Here is a 17290-nt window from a genome sequence, read left to right on the forward strand (position 1 = left end):
AATCAACGGAAAGAAGAGAGGAAGAGAAGACAACGGAGGAAAAAGGTGAAGGCCTTACCTGTCCGAAGAGGCCCGCTGCGGAGAGAAGACCCCACTACCTCAGGTCGGTAGAAAGAGAACTACAACAATGGCTCACAGAGCCGAGTAAAAGTGCGCAACCGCGCATGCGCGACTCCTCGCGCATGCGCGATGCGCATACAAAAAAACACACCGACGGGAGGGGGGACCAGCTGGGGAGTCGATCTCCACAGCCGGCAACGACAGCTGCAGAACACCTGCAGCAAGAAGACACCACAGAAGACAATGGAAACAAGAAAGAAGAGGAGGAAAGGGCAGCAAAGAAACAACAGATGGTCAACCTAGAGGAAGAAGAAGAGGAAGAGGAAGAGTACAGGGAAATAGAAGAAGAAAAGATAGGCAAGGTAAAGGAGGTACTTGCTCTTGTTAGAGGATACATGGAGTCATTTAAAGAATGGCAAACACAGGAATTCAATGATTTAAGAAGAAGAATAAACAACACAGAAAAGAAAATAAATAAAATGGATATGACCTTAACAGAAATGGGGAAAAAAATGGACAAGATGGAAGAACGGGCAATAGCAGCAGAAATGGAGGTAGAAGACTTAAAAAGAAATTGGAGGAATCTAATAAAAAAACTAAAGAGACACAAGAATTACTAGCCCAAAAAATAGATATAATGGAAAATTATAACAGAAGAAATAACATAAAGATAGTGGGCCTTAAGGAAGATGTAGAAGGCAAGAATATGAGGGAGTTTATAAAAGAATGGATCCCTAAGGCCCTAGGATGTCCAGAACTACAGCAAGAAATGGAAATAGAAAGGGCACATAGAGCATTGGCCCCTAAACCACAACCACAACAAAAACCAAGATCTATTGTAGTAAAATTCCTAAGATATACTACAAGAGAAAAGGTGCTGGAGAAGACAATGGAAAAAGTAAGAGAGGGCAACAAACCACTGGAGTACAAAGGGCAAAAAATCTTCATTTATCCAGATATAAGCTTTGAACTCCTAAAGAAGAGAAAAGAGTTCAATGCAGCAAAAGCGATTTTATGGAAGAAAGGATATAAATTTACACTGAAGCATCCTGCGGTATTGAAAATATTTATTCCAGGACAACAAAACAGACTATTCTCGGATCCAGAAGAAGCACGAAAATTTGCAGAACAATTACAAAAATAGACTGAGGGATGAAGACGGGTAATGAGAGCAAAAATTATCACGATTGATATGTATGTGGGTAAAGACAAAAATAGACTGAGGGATGAAGACGGGTAAGGAGGGTAAAAATGACCACGATTGATATGTATGCGGGTAAAGAGGTATAAGAGTGAATAGAGACAACGGGCATATGTGAAAGTATCTGTAATTAGAGGAAAACATAGAAAGTATAGACAAGAATTAATAAGGGAAGGTAATGGAATAGAGAGAATAAGGAGGGAACTAAAAGAGTGACCTTTGTGACATATAAAAAACGAAATCTTTTCTGGGGGGGGCTGGGTGGGGGGAAAAGAGCGGTCACTGCAAAATCAGTTGACGCTTGCGAGTGGATTCGCAAATCCAAATGGAGAGGGGAGATGTGGTTGTCCGACAAGGGATAAAGGGCAACTCAGGAGGGGAAGGGGAGATTGGGGATAAAGAAGATAGAAATAGGAGAATAAGGAAAATGTTGGATGTTGTAGGAATGTTGTCTGGTAAAGAGTTGAAAATAAGAAAACAGAAATGGAAAAGGAGGAAAGGTAATGATGGAAAAACGGAAAGAGAAGATAAACAAAATATAAAATGGCTACACTGAACTATATGACTCTAAATATTAATGGAATACATAACCAAATTAAAAGGAAGAAACTACTAAATTTACTGAAAAAGGAAAAAATAGATATAGCATTTGTCCAAGAAACACATTTAACTGAATTGGAGCACAAGAAATTAAAGAGAGATTGGGTAGGACATGTAACAGCAGCATCGTATAATTCAAAAGCAAGAGGAGTGGCTATATTAATTAGCAAAAATGTGCCATTTAAAATAGAAGAGGAAATAATAGATCCAGCAGGGAGATATGTTATGATAAAATGTCAGATATATTCAGAGCTTTGGAATCTACTTAATATATATTCACCTAACGAAGAAGATCAAAAGTTTATGCAAGATATCTTTTTGAAGGTAGCTAATACGCAAGGGAACATACTAATAGGAGGGGATTTCAATCTGAATTTGGATCCAAATATGGATAAAACGGGGAAAAAAATTAACAGGAAGAACAAAGTAACCAAATTTATAATTAAATCAATGCAAGAAATGAAACTTGTGGACATATGGAGGAAACAAAACCCAAAAGAAAAGGAATACTCATACTACTCGACTAGACATAAAACATACTCAAGGATAGACCTATTCCTGTTATCAGCCCACATACAAGGGAGAGTTAGGAAAACGGAATATAAAGCTAGACTATTATCGGACCACTCACCCCTGTTATTGGCAATAGAGCTAGAAGACATCCCTCCAAGAATGTATAGATGGAGATTAAACCCCATGCTACTTAAAAGACAGGATTTTAGAGAATTTATTGAAAAACAATTAAAAATGTACTTTGAAGTAAATACGGAATCAGTGGAAGATAAGTTTATACTATGGGACGCAATGAAAGCATTCATTAGAGGGCAAATAATAAGTTATGCAACCAAGATGAAGAAGGACTATAATCAGGAAACAGAGCAGTTGGAAAGGGAAATAATAAACATAGAAAAAAAATTAGCAATAAAGGAAGATACAACCAAAAGAAGAGAATTGGCGGATAAAAAAATAAAATATGAAACATTACAAACATATAAGGTGGAGAAGAATATAATGAAGACAAAACAGAAATATTATGAACTAGGGGAAAAAACACACAAAATCCTAGCATGGCAGCTTAAGACAGAGCAAACTAAGAAAACGGTATTGGCAACAAGGAAAAAAGACAAACAAATTACATATAATCCAAAAGAAATTAAGGAAAACTTCAGAGAATTCTATGAACAATTATACCGAACCGAAAACGAAGGGAAAGAAGGGAAAATAGATGAATTTTTGACTAAAATTGAACTACCAAAACTACAAATAGAGGAACAAAATAAATTAACAGAACCATTTGGAACAGTAGAAATACAAGAGATAATAAAAAATTTACCAAATAATAAGACACCAGGAGAGGATGGACTCCCAATAGAATTCTACAAAACATTTAAAGACCTAATAATACCGCCCCTCCTGGATGTAATCAACCAGATTGATGAGACACAAAACTTACCAGATTCATGTAAAACAGCAATAATTACAGTGATACTAAAACAAGGGAAAGATCCACTCTCACCAGCGTCATATAGACCAATATCTTTGCTAAACACAGATTATAAGATAATAGCTAAACTATTAGCGAACAGATTAGCAGAACAGGTACCGAAAATGGTAAATTTAGACCAAACTGGATTTATCAAAAAAAGACGCACAACAGACAATATTTGTAAATTTATTAACTTAATTCATGCAGTAGAAGGAAATAAAGCACCGGCAGTAGCAGTTGCTTTAGACGCAGAGAAGGCCTTCGACAGAGTAGAATGGAATTACTTGTTCAAAGTATTGCAAAAATTCAGTTTACCGGAGAAGTATATTAATTGGATTAAAGCATTATATAAGGGACCGTTAGCGAAAGTGACAGTAAATGGACATGTATCAAAGCAATTTAACTTAAGCAGGTCAACGCGGCAGGGATGCCCACTATCACCATTATTGTTTGCGCTAGCTATAGAACCACTAGCAGAATCGATAAGAAGAGATAATAATATAAAAGGAATAAAAATAAAAGACAGGGAATATAAACTCAGTCTGTTTGCGGATGATGTGATAGTGTACTTAACAGAACCAGAACTATCAATAAAAGAACTATATAAGAAATTGAAGGAATATGGAGAAGTGTCGGGATACAAGATAAACGTAAATAAAAGTGAAGCAATGCCTATGAATAACGCGGATTTCTCAAAATTTAAGGAGGAATCCCCATTCAGATGGCAAACGCAGGCAATAAGATACCTAGGTGTGCAAATAAACAAAAATCTAGGCCAATTATATAAACTCAATTACAATCCACTAATGAAAAAACTACAGGACGATTTAGAGCATTGGAAAGAGCTACCACTAACACTGATAGGAAGGATAAACTGTATTAAAATGAACATTTTTCCAAGGATACTATACTTATTTCAGGCATTGCCAATACAACTGACAGAAAAATTCTTCAAAGAGTTAAAGAAAATAATAAGGAGATTTTTATGGAGAGGGGGGAAACCGAGGATAGCACTAGACAAATTAACAGAATGGTATAAACAAGGAGGCTTACAATTGCCAAACTTCAAAAATTATTATAGAGCCGCACAATTAAGGTACCTATCAGATTTTTATCAAACAAGGGAAAAACCAGACTGGACGAGACTAGAATTAGATAAAATAGGGGAAAAGATACCTGAACACATATTATATAAATGGGACGAAAAATTGGTACAACATAGAACTTCTCCAGTATTACACCATCTCCTCAATATATGGAAGAAGATACATGTAGAAAGAAATAAAATAAATTACCAAATACCAAAACTAATATTGACGCAAAATAAGCTACTCCCTTTTACAATAGACAACCTTGCCTTTAGAAAATGGGAAAAAAAAGGGATTAAAAGAATAGAAAATTGTTTTTCAGGAAGTAGATTCTTATCCTTTGAACAAATGAGAGATAAGTACAATATAACGGGAGATACAGCGCTGGCATATTACCAACTGAGATCCTACTTGAAAGATAAATTAGGAAGCAACTTGAGTTTACCAGAGGGAAGTAACCTTGAATATGTGATTACAGATACAATGTTAATCAAAAGATTTATAAAAAATATGTATATTAAACTGCAAGAAAAGGAAAATGAGGAAACAAATGGTAAAACTAAACAAAAATGGGAACAAGATTTAAATATAAAGATAAAAAAGGAAACATGGGAGAAGTTATGCTCTGGAACGATGAGAAATACAATAAATACGAGGCTGCGTATGATACAATATAATTGGTTACACAGACTATACATTACACCGCAAAAGTTAAATAAATGGGACCCAACAGTATCTGATAGATGTTTTCGATGTAAAAAAGAAAGGGGAACAACAATTCATGCAATCTGGACATGTGAGAGAGTAGAAAAATTTTGGGATGATCTCAATCAGATATTAAATAAAATAACAGAAAACAATATACCAAAGAATCCAGAGATCTTTCTCCTAAGTAACATAAAAAATAAAGAATTTGGAATTGACTTGGAGGATGCACAAAAAAGATTTGTTAAGATAGCCCTAGCTGTAGCAAAAAAATGTATTATGTCAACCTGGAAATTGGAAGATAATTTGAAAATACAACAATGGTATATAGAAATGAATAAATGTATTCCATTAGAAAAAATAACATATAGTTTAAGAAATAATATCGAAATATTCGAACAAGTATGGGAGCCTTACATTAAATACAATAGCGAAAACCTACCGGGAACAAACATTACCTAAGTTGATGGAAGGAGAAGAGAAGAAAAAAATGGACTCAGTAGAATTTCTGGTGTATTTTTGTTGAATGACAACATTGTCTAACTGAATTAATGCAACCTAGATTGTATAACTAAAATGGATGAGAGGGGGGAGGGATGGGGGGGTGGCTTGGGAGGAGGGAGGGGGGAGGGAGAAAAAGTCACTGTAAATGTGTGGAAAAGAAAAAGTGTATATCATGGCTATTGTGATTTATGGTGTGAAAAATAAAAAATTTAAAAAAAAAAAAAAAAAAAAAAAAAAAAAGTTGTAGGTGAGTTGTCAGAAGGTGTTCTGTAAGATTGGATATACAAATATTTGGATAGCCAGGTACTGATTAGGGTTTTGTGCATGGTAGGTCATGTTTAACTAATCTGATAGAGTTTGTTACCAAGAAAGTTGATGATGGAAAGGCTGTGGATGTTGTCTACGTGGACCTTAGTATGGCCTTTGACAAGGTATCTCATGGGAGGATAGCCAGGAAGGTTCAGACGCTCGGTAGTCATGGTGAAGTAGTGAATTGGATTAGACGTTAGCTGGATAGGAGAAGCCAGAGAGTGATGGTGGATCATTGCTTCTCAGACTGGAGGCCTGAGTCTAATGGTGTGGTAAATTGGATCAACAAGTTTACAGATGGCACGAAGATTGAAGGCATTGTGGACAGCAAGGAAGGATTTCAAGATTTCCAGGGGTATCTGGACCAGCTGCAAAAACAGACTGCAAAGTGGCAGGTGGAATTTAACATGGACAAGTGAGTTTTTAAAGATTTTAAATTTAGACTTACAGCACGGTAACAGGCCCTTCCGGCCCACGAGCCCATGCCGCCAGTTGACCAACAACCCCCGTATGTTTTTTGGAGGGTGGGAGGAAACTGGAGCTCCGAGAGGAGATGCATGCTGCCACATGGAGAACATACAAACTCCTTGCAGACAGCGCTGGATGTGAATGTGGGTCGCTGGTGATGTGCACTAACTGCAACTCTAATCGTGCCAACCCATTTGCACTTTGGGAGGACAAACCAGGGACGGACTTGCATTGTAAACGGTAGGGCATCAGAGCAGTATACATCATGGAATGCGCATTTCTATATCACCTTTCATATTTCAGGGCAGTGGCTTGAAGTCAGGTTTGGGGCAGGAAATGCAGTGGGCATGGAAGGTGGGACAGTGCAGCCCATGTGAGTGGACATAATCAAACTACATTTGCCATCAAAAAGAAACCGACATTAAAAATAAACACAGCAAGATTCCAGAACACCAGTAACTGCCTGGAATGCACTGCTGGGGGTGGTGGTGGAGGCTGGAATAATGGGGACATTCAGAAGATTCTTAGTTGGGCCAGTGGTTGCAAAAGAATTAGAGAGTTATGGGTGTCAGGCCGGGAAGGGTTGGATAGGAAAGCTAATCGACATCATAGGTCAGCATATTCTGGGCTGAATGGTCCGTGCTGTCTTCTGTGTTCGACTGATTTTCTGCTGAAGACCAAGGGATAATTGTTGGGCAGCCTTGCCCCGTGCTCACCCGGAGGGTGTAGGGTTTGGTCTCCTGGAGCCTGTCGGTGTCTCTCTGTGCGGGAGTGGGTGGCCGAGATACTACATGAGCGTCTGGTGCAAGGCATGAACTTGTGTGGGACTTGTGGCTCCAGAGATGATGTTATAAGAGCTCAAAGAGCAAGGCTGAGAGATTAGAGTGAGGCCTTACTGAGTTGGACTGCGTGAAGATGGGCCTTTTGGCTCAACTTACCCATGCCGACCAAAATGTCCCTTCCACTCTGTCCCACCTGGCTGTGTTTGGCCCATCTCCAAACCCACCCTATCCTTGGATCTATCCAATTTGTTCTTAAACATTGCAGTAGAACACCTGCTTCGATCAACCTCCTCCTGCACCCAGTTCCATGCAGTGACCCCCAAAAAAGTTGAATCTCTTCCCCCCCCCCCCCCACCACCACACTTAAATCTTCTGTTGTAAAGGGCAGCCTATGGAAATGCAGAGATGAGACATTCTCCCTCTCGAGAGCCAAGAGTCTTCAACGAACTAGAATTGGAGGACATCCTCAGTGAATAGGAGGCTATGTTCAGGGTGGATATTGATTCACACTAAGGTTGAGGCTGAAGATTTGTTGGGGAGAGGTGGGATTGGGGTCCCAGTGAGACTGGCCATTATCTAGAGAGGGACCTTTGTAGAGGCTTAAAAAAATTTGAGGGACATGGATGGAGGTAAATAGTCGTCATGTTGTTCCCAGGGGAAGCAAGTCTAAAACTGGAGGCAGACAGTTAAGGAGAGAGGGGACCTGAAGGGACACTGTATTCACAGAGAGTGGTGGGTGTGTGGAACAAGCTGCCAGAGGAAGTGGGAGAAAGAGGTTCCAAATGTAATGTTCAGCAGAAATTTTGACAGATTCCATGGATAAGAAAGGATTAGTGCAGTGGTTCTCAACATTTTTCTCTCCCATCCCCCAACTCGTGTACCACCTTAAGTAATCCCTTATTAACTATAGACCATTTATGGCATCCTATGGCATAGGTACTCTGTGGTTAGTAAGGGATTACTTAAGGTGGCATGTGAGTGTAGAAAATGATTGAGAACCATTGGTTTAGAGCCAGATGCAGGCAATTGGGGTTAGCATGGTCTGTATTGAAAGGTTGGGTACAGGCTCTTCATTTTTTTGGAGAGTGCCAGCTTGGGTGGTGAAGGTGCTTGGCACATTAGCATTCATTCTATGCTGTGGAACAATAAATGGCAGAACTGGTTGGAGATGGTGAATGTGTTCCTGATGTGCAACCAAGGAGATGTTCCTGTGGAGGGTGTGAGCCTGTGGAGTCGATGGTGGGACTGACCATCGACGGGTCCATGATGCCTGGGAGTGCTGGTTAGCACTTTGAACACAGCAAGCGGACCTTCACCCTGACAAAGCCTCTCCCACCCACCCACCCCCCAAAACACGGCCTGACCTGCCAAAGGGTCATCCCAGGCCTGTAGTTACTTCAGATGCAGTAAGGATCGGCAGGAAGGAGGGTTTGGAAGGAGTGAGAGAGACGTACAGGCTCTTTTCCACAGAGATCCTACTAATTTGGTGTGTCAATGACCCGTGCCTGGAAAATCTCCTCTGCACCCTCTCCAATATATCCACGTCCTTACTGTAATGAGGCCACCAGATTTGAGCACAATTCTTTTGAAATCTGGCTCAGTGGAAGAACTCAGAGGTTGGTAGGTGGAGGGATGCTTTTCTGATTGGAGGTCTATGTCCATTGGTGTGCCACAGGGGTCAGTGCTGAGTCCATCGCTGTTTTCTACATTAACTATGTGGACGGCCGCCTAGATAAAGTGTAAGGTCCAACAGGGGACACCAAAATTGGTGTAATGGGCAGGGAGGAAGAATTAGCAAAGTTTTGGAATCCAAATCAGAATTTATTGCAGGTGCAAATATTGCAATAATATTACTCTTTAAAAATAAATGGTGGAAAAAGAAGAGAAAGTGAGGCAGTGTCTTTGGTTTATTATCCATTCAGAAATCAGATGGCAGAGGGGAAGAAGCTGTTTTTGCACTATTGGATGTTCATTTCAGGCTTCTGTGCCTCCTTCCCTACAGTAGCAGTGGGTGGTGGTGGGGGACCTCTTTGGTGTGAAGACTAATGCCCATGATGGTGTTGGGAGATTTTGCTACCCTCTCTAGTTTTTCTCCTGTCCTGAACCTTGGCATCTCCATACCAGACGGTGATGTGACCCTTCAGAATGCTCTCCATTGTACACCTGTAGAAATTTGCAAGAGTTTTTGGCGACGTACCAAATCTCCAAAAGCTTCTCACAAAGTACAGCCACTGGTGAGTCTCTGTCGTGATGCATCAACATGGAGGCCCCAGGACAGATCCTCGAAGATGTTGACACCTAAGGGATTGAAGCTATTGTAAGAGGGTCTAGATTTGTTGGGAAGGTGGGTCGATGGAGTGGCAAATACTTTGATAAGTGGGGGGGTGGTGTTGGACTTCGGGAAGTCAAACAATGGCAGGATTTACATGGCGAATGGTAGGTCCCTGCTGCAGACTGTTGTACAACAGAGAGACTGTGGAGTACAGGTTCTTCATTTTTTGGGGGTGCCAGCTCGGGTGGTGAGGGCACTTGGCACATTAGCATTCATTGGATGGAGCTTGGAGTACATAGCGCAGAACGTTATTTCAGCTCTAGCGACCCCCATGTACGAATCCCATGCCGTCTGTGAGGAGTTTGCACGTTCTCCCTGTGTCTGAATGGGTTTCTTCCAGGTGCTTCAGTTTCCTCCCACTGTTCAAAATGTATGGGGGTTGTGAGTTAAATGGTGCATTTTGGGGACACCGGGTTATGAGCCAGAAAGGCCTGTTACCATGCTATATGCCTAAATTTGCAAAAAGTAAGTATTTAAATAGTTAGAACTTATTGATAGAGCACACTTGGAGAACGGTGGGCAGTTCCTGTTGCCCAACTACAGAAAGGATGTGCATTAAGTTGGCCTAGAGAGGTTGAGTTACAGGGAGTTTGAATAGCTTGGGTCTTTATTCCCTGAAGGAAACAAAACACATAAATGCTGGAAAAACTCAGCAGGTCATATAGTGCCTTTATGTAGCAACGGTAAAGATACAACACCAAGATTTTGGGCTCAAGCCCTTCAAGGTGTGGGGGAACACTTGGAGCATTGGAGGCTGTGGGGAGGCCTTGTAAAGTTTTATAAACATGAGGGGATGAATGTCCGTCTTTCCCTAGGGTAGATGAACTACAAGAGGAAAGTTGGAGGCAACTTTTTGACTCCAAGGGTAATCCATACTAATGAGCTGCCAGAGGAAGCTGTAGAAGTGGAGTCGGTGACAACATTCAGAAGACGCTTGGATAGGAAGAATGTGGAAGGGTGCAGGCAAACGGGATGAGTCCAGAATGCCATTTTTGCCAACATGGACAAGCTGGGCTGAAGGGCCTGATCCATGCAAGTGTTGGAATCAGGGAGGGAGCTCCAGGATGTTGACCTAGTGACGGTGAAGGAGCTCCGCATCAGGATGGGAGTGTGGCTTGGAGGGCAAGGTGCAGCTTTGGGCAATGGTGGGAATTACCTTATGGTACGAGTGGCGGATTAGCCGAACTGACCCCGAGCTTCCTCCTCTCTCCCCACAGGAGAGCCAAACTGCGGCTGTACTTGGAGCAGCTGAAGGAACTGGTTCCTCTGGGCCCCGACTGTTCCCGGCACACCACGCTCAGTCTGCTGAAACGAGCCAGGACTCACATCAAGGTAACCCCACTCCTGCCCCATGAATCTGTTTCTCCCCCTCCCCCCATTTTCTCATTCTGACTTCACTTGAGCCCCCCCCCCCCCCCCCATACCATTCAAATTTGCAGGTGGCTGCTTTGTAAGGCTCTATGGAAATGTAGAAGGGAAGATTTAGGCCTGAGACACAAGGGAACTGCTTCTCCCTGAATCTGAGGAACTCTGTGCCTCGTAGAATGTAATCATGTCGCAGATTTCATTAATCATTATTGAAATTAATGGCGGGGAGCGGGCTGAATCTGTGGCCAAACCAGCCGTGATTAGAGCAATCTTGATGGGCTGAATGGCCTCTTTCCTATGAAATGCAGAGTTGCTGGTGAAGTGTAGTGATCACTTCCAGGTTTAGGGATGAGGAGGGTGCTGTGGGGGAATTTGAGGGGGCGGGGGGAGAGGAAGAAAGGGTTGAACCCTCCATCCTCTGGCAAGACAAGTCCAAGCCTTCAGACTCTGATGAGTGACGAATGGGTGTGGGACTGGGTAAGGACCCTTGGGATTCAGTGGGCACACTCCCCCATCCTTAACCCCCCCCCATCTCAATCCTTACACCCCCCCCCCCCCCACTTCACTCCCAATCCTGTCGGGGTGCCTGGATATTGAGGGATATTGCTGTGCCGGGAGAGGTGGCGGTTAACGGAGCCGGGACTGACATCTTTCCCCCCCATATGGCCCTGGCAGAAGCTGGAGGAGCAGGACAAGAAGGCGCTGCATCAGAAGGAGCAACTGCAACGGGAGCGCCGGTACCTGCGCAGGCGCCTCGAGCAGCTGGCTGTGCAGGGTCTGGAGAGGCTGCGGACCGACAGCCTGGGCTCGGCCATTTCCACCGACCGCTCCGACTCCGAGCAAGGTCAGCCCACCTCCACGGACGGAGTCTGGGATGGGACAGACCCAAACCCTGGGTTCAAGGATGGGACAGACTCAGCCCCCACCCCTCTGCATCCGCGTTCCTGGGGAGGGATAGACTCAACCCTCGGGGTCTAGGAGTCTAGGTCAGACTCAACCCCAACCCCCTAATATTTGGAGTCCTGGGGTGGGACTGACCCAAACCCTTGGGTCTAGGGTCCCAGGGAGAGACATGCCCAACTCCCACCCCCTATTGCCCAGGGTGGGACAGACCCACCCCCACCCCTAATGCTCAGGGTCCTGGGGATGAAAAAAGCCAACCCCCTAGGTGGGGCACACCCAACCCACTATGTCCAGGGACCCAGTGTGGGATGGACTCGACCCCCCCCCCCACCTCCACCACACCCCTCCAAAACCCAAAAACACTGGCTCCCAGGAGTGTGCATAGGGATTGACCCTTCTCACATCACCATCACCTTGTCACATCACAATCAAGATAGATTTCCGTCCTCACCCCCCCCCTACTGAATCTCCAGTGGGATCATCCCTCCCCACCTCTGCTATGTTTGCTGGGACAGCCCTCCCACCTTCCCCCCTCCCACTCCCTGGTGGGACATCTCAGGCTGAACCTTTGTGCAGGGCAGCCAAAACAAAAGATGCTCTTCCTAAGCCCTCGATCCGTCCACCCAACCCATTGTGGACTCTTCCTTTGTGCCATTGGCCTGCCTAATTTTCCAAAGCAGACAACATGGGCGGATTGGGCCGAAGGACCTATGAGCAGGCTGTAAAACTCTAACCGTCTCCCCTCACCAGTGAGCTACTGGGTGGAGCAATCATCGCTAACCGGAACCTTCTCTCTCCTCTCCCCTCCCCCCCTCCCCCGCCCTGCAGAAGCAGACGTGGATGTTGAGGGCATGGAATTTGTCCCAGGAGAGTTGGACAGCGTTGGCAGTGCCAGCGATGTGGACGACCATTACAGTTTCCGCAGCAGTTCCAGCGACAGCGGCTACGCAGACTCGCGTACGATCACCCCCAAGCTCTCGTAGGGGCTGCTTCTCGCGGGGGAGAGGACCATGAGGCAGCACAGGGCACCTACAGACCAGATCTCCTCTTTCCTAAGTGTTAACTGCCACGTTCACGTGCTCCACCACCAGCTCTCCTGTTGCTCTTACCCTCACGCACTTCGTTCCAAACCCTTCCTGGACCAGACCTGACTGGAATGGACCCCATCGCTACAAAGGGGATGCCAACTCACTCCAACCAGAACAGATTCTGCTCCACCTGGAATGGAGTAGAATAAACCGGAACCTTGCTCCGCCCTGAGCAGAGCGGAGTGGGGTGGACTGGACCCCTGCTCCACCTGGAGCGGAGTGGGGTGGACCAGACCCCATTTCTCCCGGAGTGGAGTAGACCAGACCCTGTATGTACCACCTGGAGTGGGGTAACTGGATCCTGTTTCTCCCGGAGTGGAGTGGACCAGACCCTGACTGCAGCAAGGAGGAGTAGGGTTGACTGGAGCAAGGTGAGGTGGAGCAGATCCTGTTTCTCCCGAGTGGACTGGGTTTGGCTGGAGTGGAATGAGGTGTTACGAACCCCTGCCTCTCCCAGAACGGAGTGAGCTGGACTGCATTCCAGAGCTCACAGGACTCGATCCCTCCCATCCCGAAGACAGGACTGTTCACTGCCCCTCCCGGAGCGGACCCAACTGGACCGCGCCTTGGTTTCTGCTTCACTATTGAAAGGATGGGGTGGTTATAGCAATAACTCAGTGCAAGGTGGGGGATGTGTGCGTGGTCATGAACCAGTTTTAATGATTAGCTTCACAAGTAGAGCATTGATTTAACATAGAGGTTTCTTTATTGAATTCAAGCTGCCGAGCGTGGAAACACCACGATAAAAGTTGCAGCGGGCAGCAGGCCAAGCCTGCCTTCCCAGAGTGGGGTCCAGAGGGCAGTTTCCAACTGACCTCGACCCCCACACCAACCATCTATCCAGTTGCCCGCCTCTCCCGCAGCACAATCCCTTTCATTTTAAGTGATTGGACTCCATTTCAAAGGGTCCTCTCGCCTCCTGGTTAACCCGCCTAAATCGGTGGTGTTACATGGAACATTTCAAGGCCGGACACCGCCAGGCTACACAATTCCTCTCTGCTGACTTCTCTCCTGCCCTTTTGATCTCGCTTCTGTCAAAATGTAAGTGAAACTGGTCGCTTTTCCACTTGCTTGGTTGATACTCATTAGAGCATGACTTTCTAGTAGACAAACTGACCAATTTTTTTTTAATTACAAGAGAGGTCTCTTTTAAAAAAAACTTACAAAAAAATATTAGTCAAGTACTTTTAACTGGTATAGTCGCAGATTTCCTGTATCAAAATTTTGTATTATATTTTCCTAAATGTTATCTAAGCCAGCCATTCTCAACCTGTTTTTTGGCTATGGCACCCCCACCCCCACCTGCTCTGTTCAGTTTATGGGCCCCCTTCCCTGTGAAGCATTCAAATTTTGGTTTCTTGTGTACTTTTATCGACTACATTTTTTTTAAAAAAGTGGGATGAAAAGAAAGCGAGGCTTTTACTTAAATGTGCTGTGGCACCTTGGGGGAGGCCTCAGGCCCCACCCCCCCCCCCCTCCCTCCCGTTGAGAATGGCTGATCTAACCATGCTTATCGGGGTGAGCAGGGATTACACAGAGAGGGGGGGGGCGGCTGGGGGAAAGGAGGTGCCTCCATTCTGGAGTCTCTCTGCCATTGTTGCATTGTGCCTTGGTGACTGTTCCTTGAGGGATCTCGGGGGAGGGGTTGAGTGCACTCTTGACAAGTGGGGCTTCCCTCCTCCCACCCCACCTTTCGCCTCCACCAACCCCCTCTCCCCCCCACCCCCCACAAATCCGAGTCCCCAACCCTGCCTCTCCAAAACCGATGAGAACTTCTTGGCAGCTCTTGACCTTGTTTTTGCACTCTCAAACCGACTGTTCCCTGCCCTGCAGCGAGACAGCTGGGACTCGGCCTGTGAGCTCCCTACCCCATCCCTCCTGGCAGAGACAGTCGAAGATTAAAAAATGGCAGCTGATTTTTAGGAAAAAAAAACTTTTTTTTAAGAAAAGAGCATATGCTATTCCAATTTATAGTGTTATTACTGGACCAGTAATTAAAAATACACTATCAAACTCCTCTGCAAGGGTCACAGACAGTGCAGTAGATTTGATGGACTGCCGAATTCTACTGCACATTCTGTTTTGTGGGTTATCTGGAGTTTACTTTTTTGTTCTTTCTCTGTCTCGTCTACCACCAGAACCCCGAATCACAAAAGCAATAAAAGTTTCGCCTTCACCACATGCTCGCGACTGGATGAAACGTGCAATCTGCCCCTTTATTTCCTTGAAGCAGAGGGATGCTCGGACACTCAACCCAGCATTTTACTCAGAATTTCCAGCAGCCGTCCCAGCGCGCGGAGCCCTGTGCTCTGTAGGCTGGGTGGGTGGCAGTGGGAAATCTTGCGGGGGCTCCGTCATCTCTGGATGCAGGACAGGTCAATTTGGGGGGGGGGGGTGGATTTCCAGCACTGGCTGGTTATGAGGAGGGGTTTGGGTGGCAGAGAGGGAAGGCAGGGCGGCTCTGTTGGAGGTCTTTTCTCTGGAGGTGTTTCGTGAACCCCTCACAGGTTTTTACCCTTGACATTACTGAACTGGAATGGGAGATGGGTCAGATTCCATTCACCCTTCTCTTTCCTGCTTTTCATTCCCCCCCCACCCCCAAGAGGGATGAGCGTATCTGAGAGAGAAAAAGAATGGTCGCTGTTTCTCTGATCAAGACTTGAGGACATTCGGCCTGAAACATCAACCATTCCTTCTCTCCCCAATGACTTTGTAGCTCCACATTACAGCCCCTCCTGTGTGGCTCCCGTTGGTTCTTCCTGCTCCCTCCTCCCCTCATCTCCCAAGTCTCGTTGATGGCAGCATGAGTGGTGTAGGATTTGAGAAATTTAGCCCAGATCTTCCCCAAGGGGAAGGGGGGGGGTGGGGTTGGAGTTCAAAGTGTCTGCCATTCAGGATGGGAGTCCCTGAGGAGAAACTGGCCTGACAGATGATGACTAATATCCAGCCAGTGTCTCCCCGGAAGATTCTCTGGATAGCTGGCAGGTCCCTGTCCTCTGAAGCAGGGAAGGGATTCCATATTGGAATTCAGTGAATTGCCGAGGTCCCAGTCGGCACCAAATTGATGTCTTCCATTAACCTAAACTGCCTAAATCAAAACCCATGGTAAAACAGGGAAGTCTGCGGACCCCGTGGTTTAAGTAAAAACACAACCCTGGAGGAACTCAGCAAGTCAAACAATGACCTTTATACAGCAAAGATGAACGTAACCAGTGTTTCGGGCTTGAGCCCTTCATCAGGGTATATAAAAGGTGTGACTCTTTCTCCTCCCCCCCCCCCCATCTTTCCCTATGTCTCATTTCCTCTAGTGTTCTCTCTCTTCCCTTTTCCCTCTCTCCTTTTGGTGAATTCTCACCTTTCCTCTCTCCTGACCTCATATCGTATCCAAGAAACATTTTGTTTTTGGTCTGTAAGCTTCTCCCCTTTCTACAGCCTTTTAATTCATGCACCTGCCTGCTATTTATCCATACTTTAGGTCCCGAGCCCGAAACGTTGGCAAACATATCTTTATCTTTACTGCAGAAAGGATGATGCTGAGTTGCTCCAGCTTTGTGTTCTTAATTCAGTATCAGTGGTATCTGCAGGTTCATAACGGGGGAGCACGTGTAGATGTGGTGGCACCAGGGCCTGTTGCTATGCGGCAACATGACTAGTGACTCCACCCCCCCCCCCCCCAACCTCCCCCGAATGTACCCCAGCACTTACAGGCACTCAGTCACTGGGTGAGACCTTGCTCCTGGGTTCTCTCGTAAACTGAAGTCCCTTGCCTCTGCCCCCCCCCCCCACCCCCGGCCAGCTACTGTAGGGTGGGCTGGTGACTGGAGTTTTCCTTCAAAGCATGAAATAGGACATTTTAAAGCAGTGAAGTGTTTTTTTTAAATCATGGCTGGGTGGAAGGTGCTGGTGGAGGAGAGAGCAGGGCAGGAAATGTGAACTTTATATTTAAATAAGGTCTCCCAGAGACCAATGCTGTTCCATCCAATTTGTACAATCAATTATTGCAGCATTTTGGCGATTGATGTCCATAGGGAACCGTGGCCTCCTCTGCCTGCTCCTGGAGCATCAACAAAGTGAAGTTGCTGCAGTATTAAATCATTCTTTTGTCTTGCAATCACCGGCTGTTCTTTTCAAAAAGAAAAATGCAATTTTTTTTTTTAAAAAGTAAAATGTCCTTTAGCGAAAGTGGGATGCATCATTTCTTTGCACTTGGAATTTTAACCTGGAAAACTCTTTTGTGGATGTATGGGGATCGTGAACATACTCTGACCAACAAGATTGAGGTGGGGTGAGGTAGGCCAGCACGGTTGGTGTAGCAGTTAGCGCAATGTCTTTTACAGCGCCAGTGATTTGGACGGGAGTTCGAATCCCTCGCTATCTGTAAGGAGTTAGTACGTTC

General features: G+C 45.2%; 1 protein-coding gene across 1 annotated transcript in view; it reads left to right on the forward strand.

Annotated features, from left to right (window-relative positions):
- The window catches only part of LOC138765239 (max dimerization protein 4-like), a 40708-nt gene extending 23632 nt beyond the window's left edge, over positions 1–17076 (forward strand). Inside the window, exons 4-6 of the mRNA XM_069942239.1 lie at positions 10753–10867; positions 11579–11747; positions 12635–17076. Of these exons, the coding sequence (XP_069798340.1) occupies positions 10753–10867; positions 11579–11747; positions 12635–12789 (439 nt within the window). The 3' untranslated portion in view covers positions 12790–17076. The remainder of the gene's footprint in view (positions 1–10752; positions 10868–11578; positions 11748–12634) is intronic.
- The last annotated feature ends 214 nt before the right edge of the window (positions 17077–17290 follow it).

Source organism: Narcine bancroftii, chromosome 1 (genome assembly GCF_036971445.1).
Source record: "Narcine bancroftii isolate sNarBan1 chromosome 1, sNarBan1.hap1, whole genome shotgun sequence".
NCBI lineage: Eukaryota > Metazoa > Chordata > Chondrichthyes > Torpediniformes > Narcinidae > Narcine > Narcine bancroftii.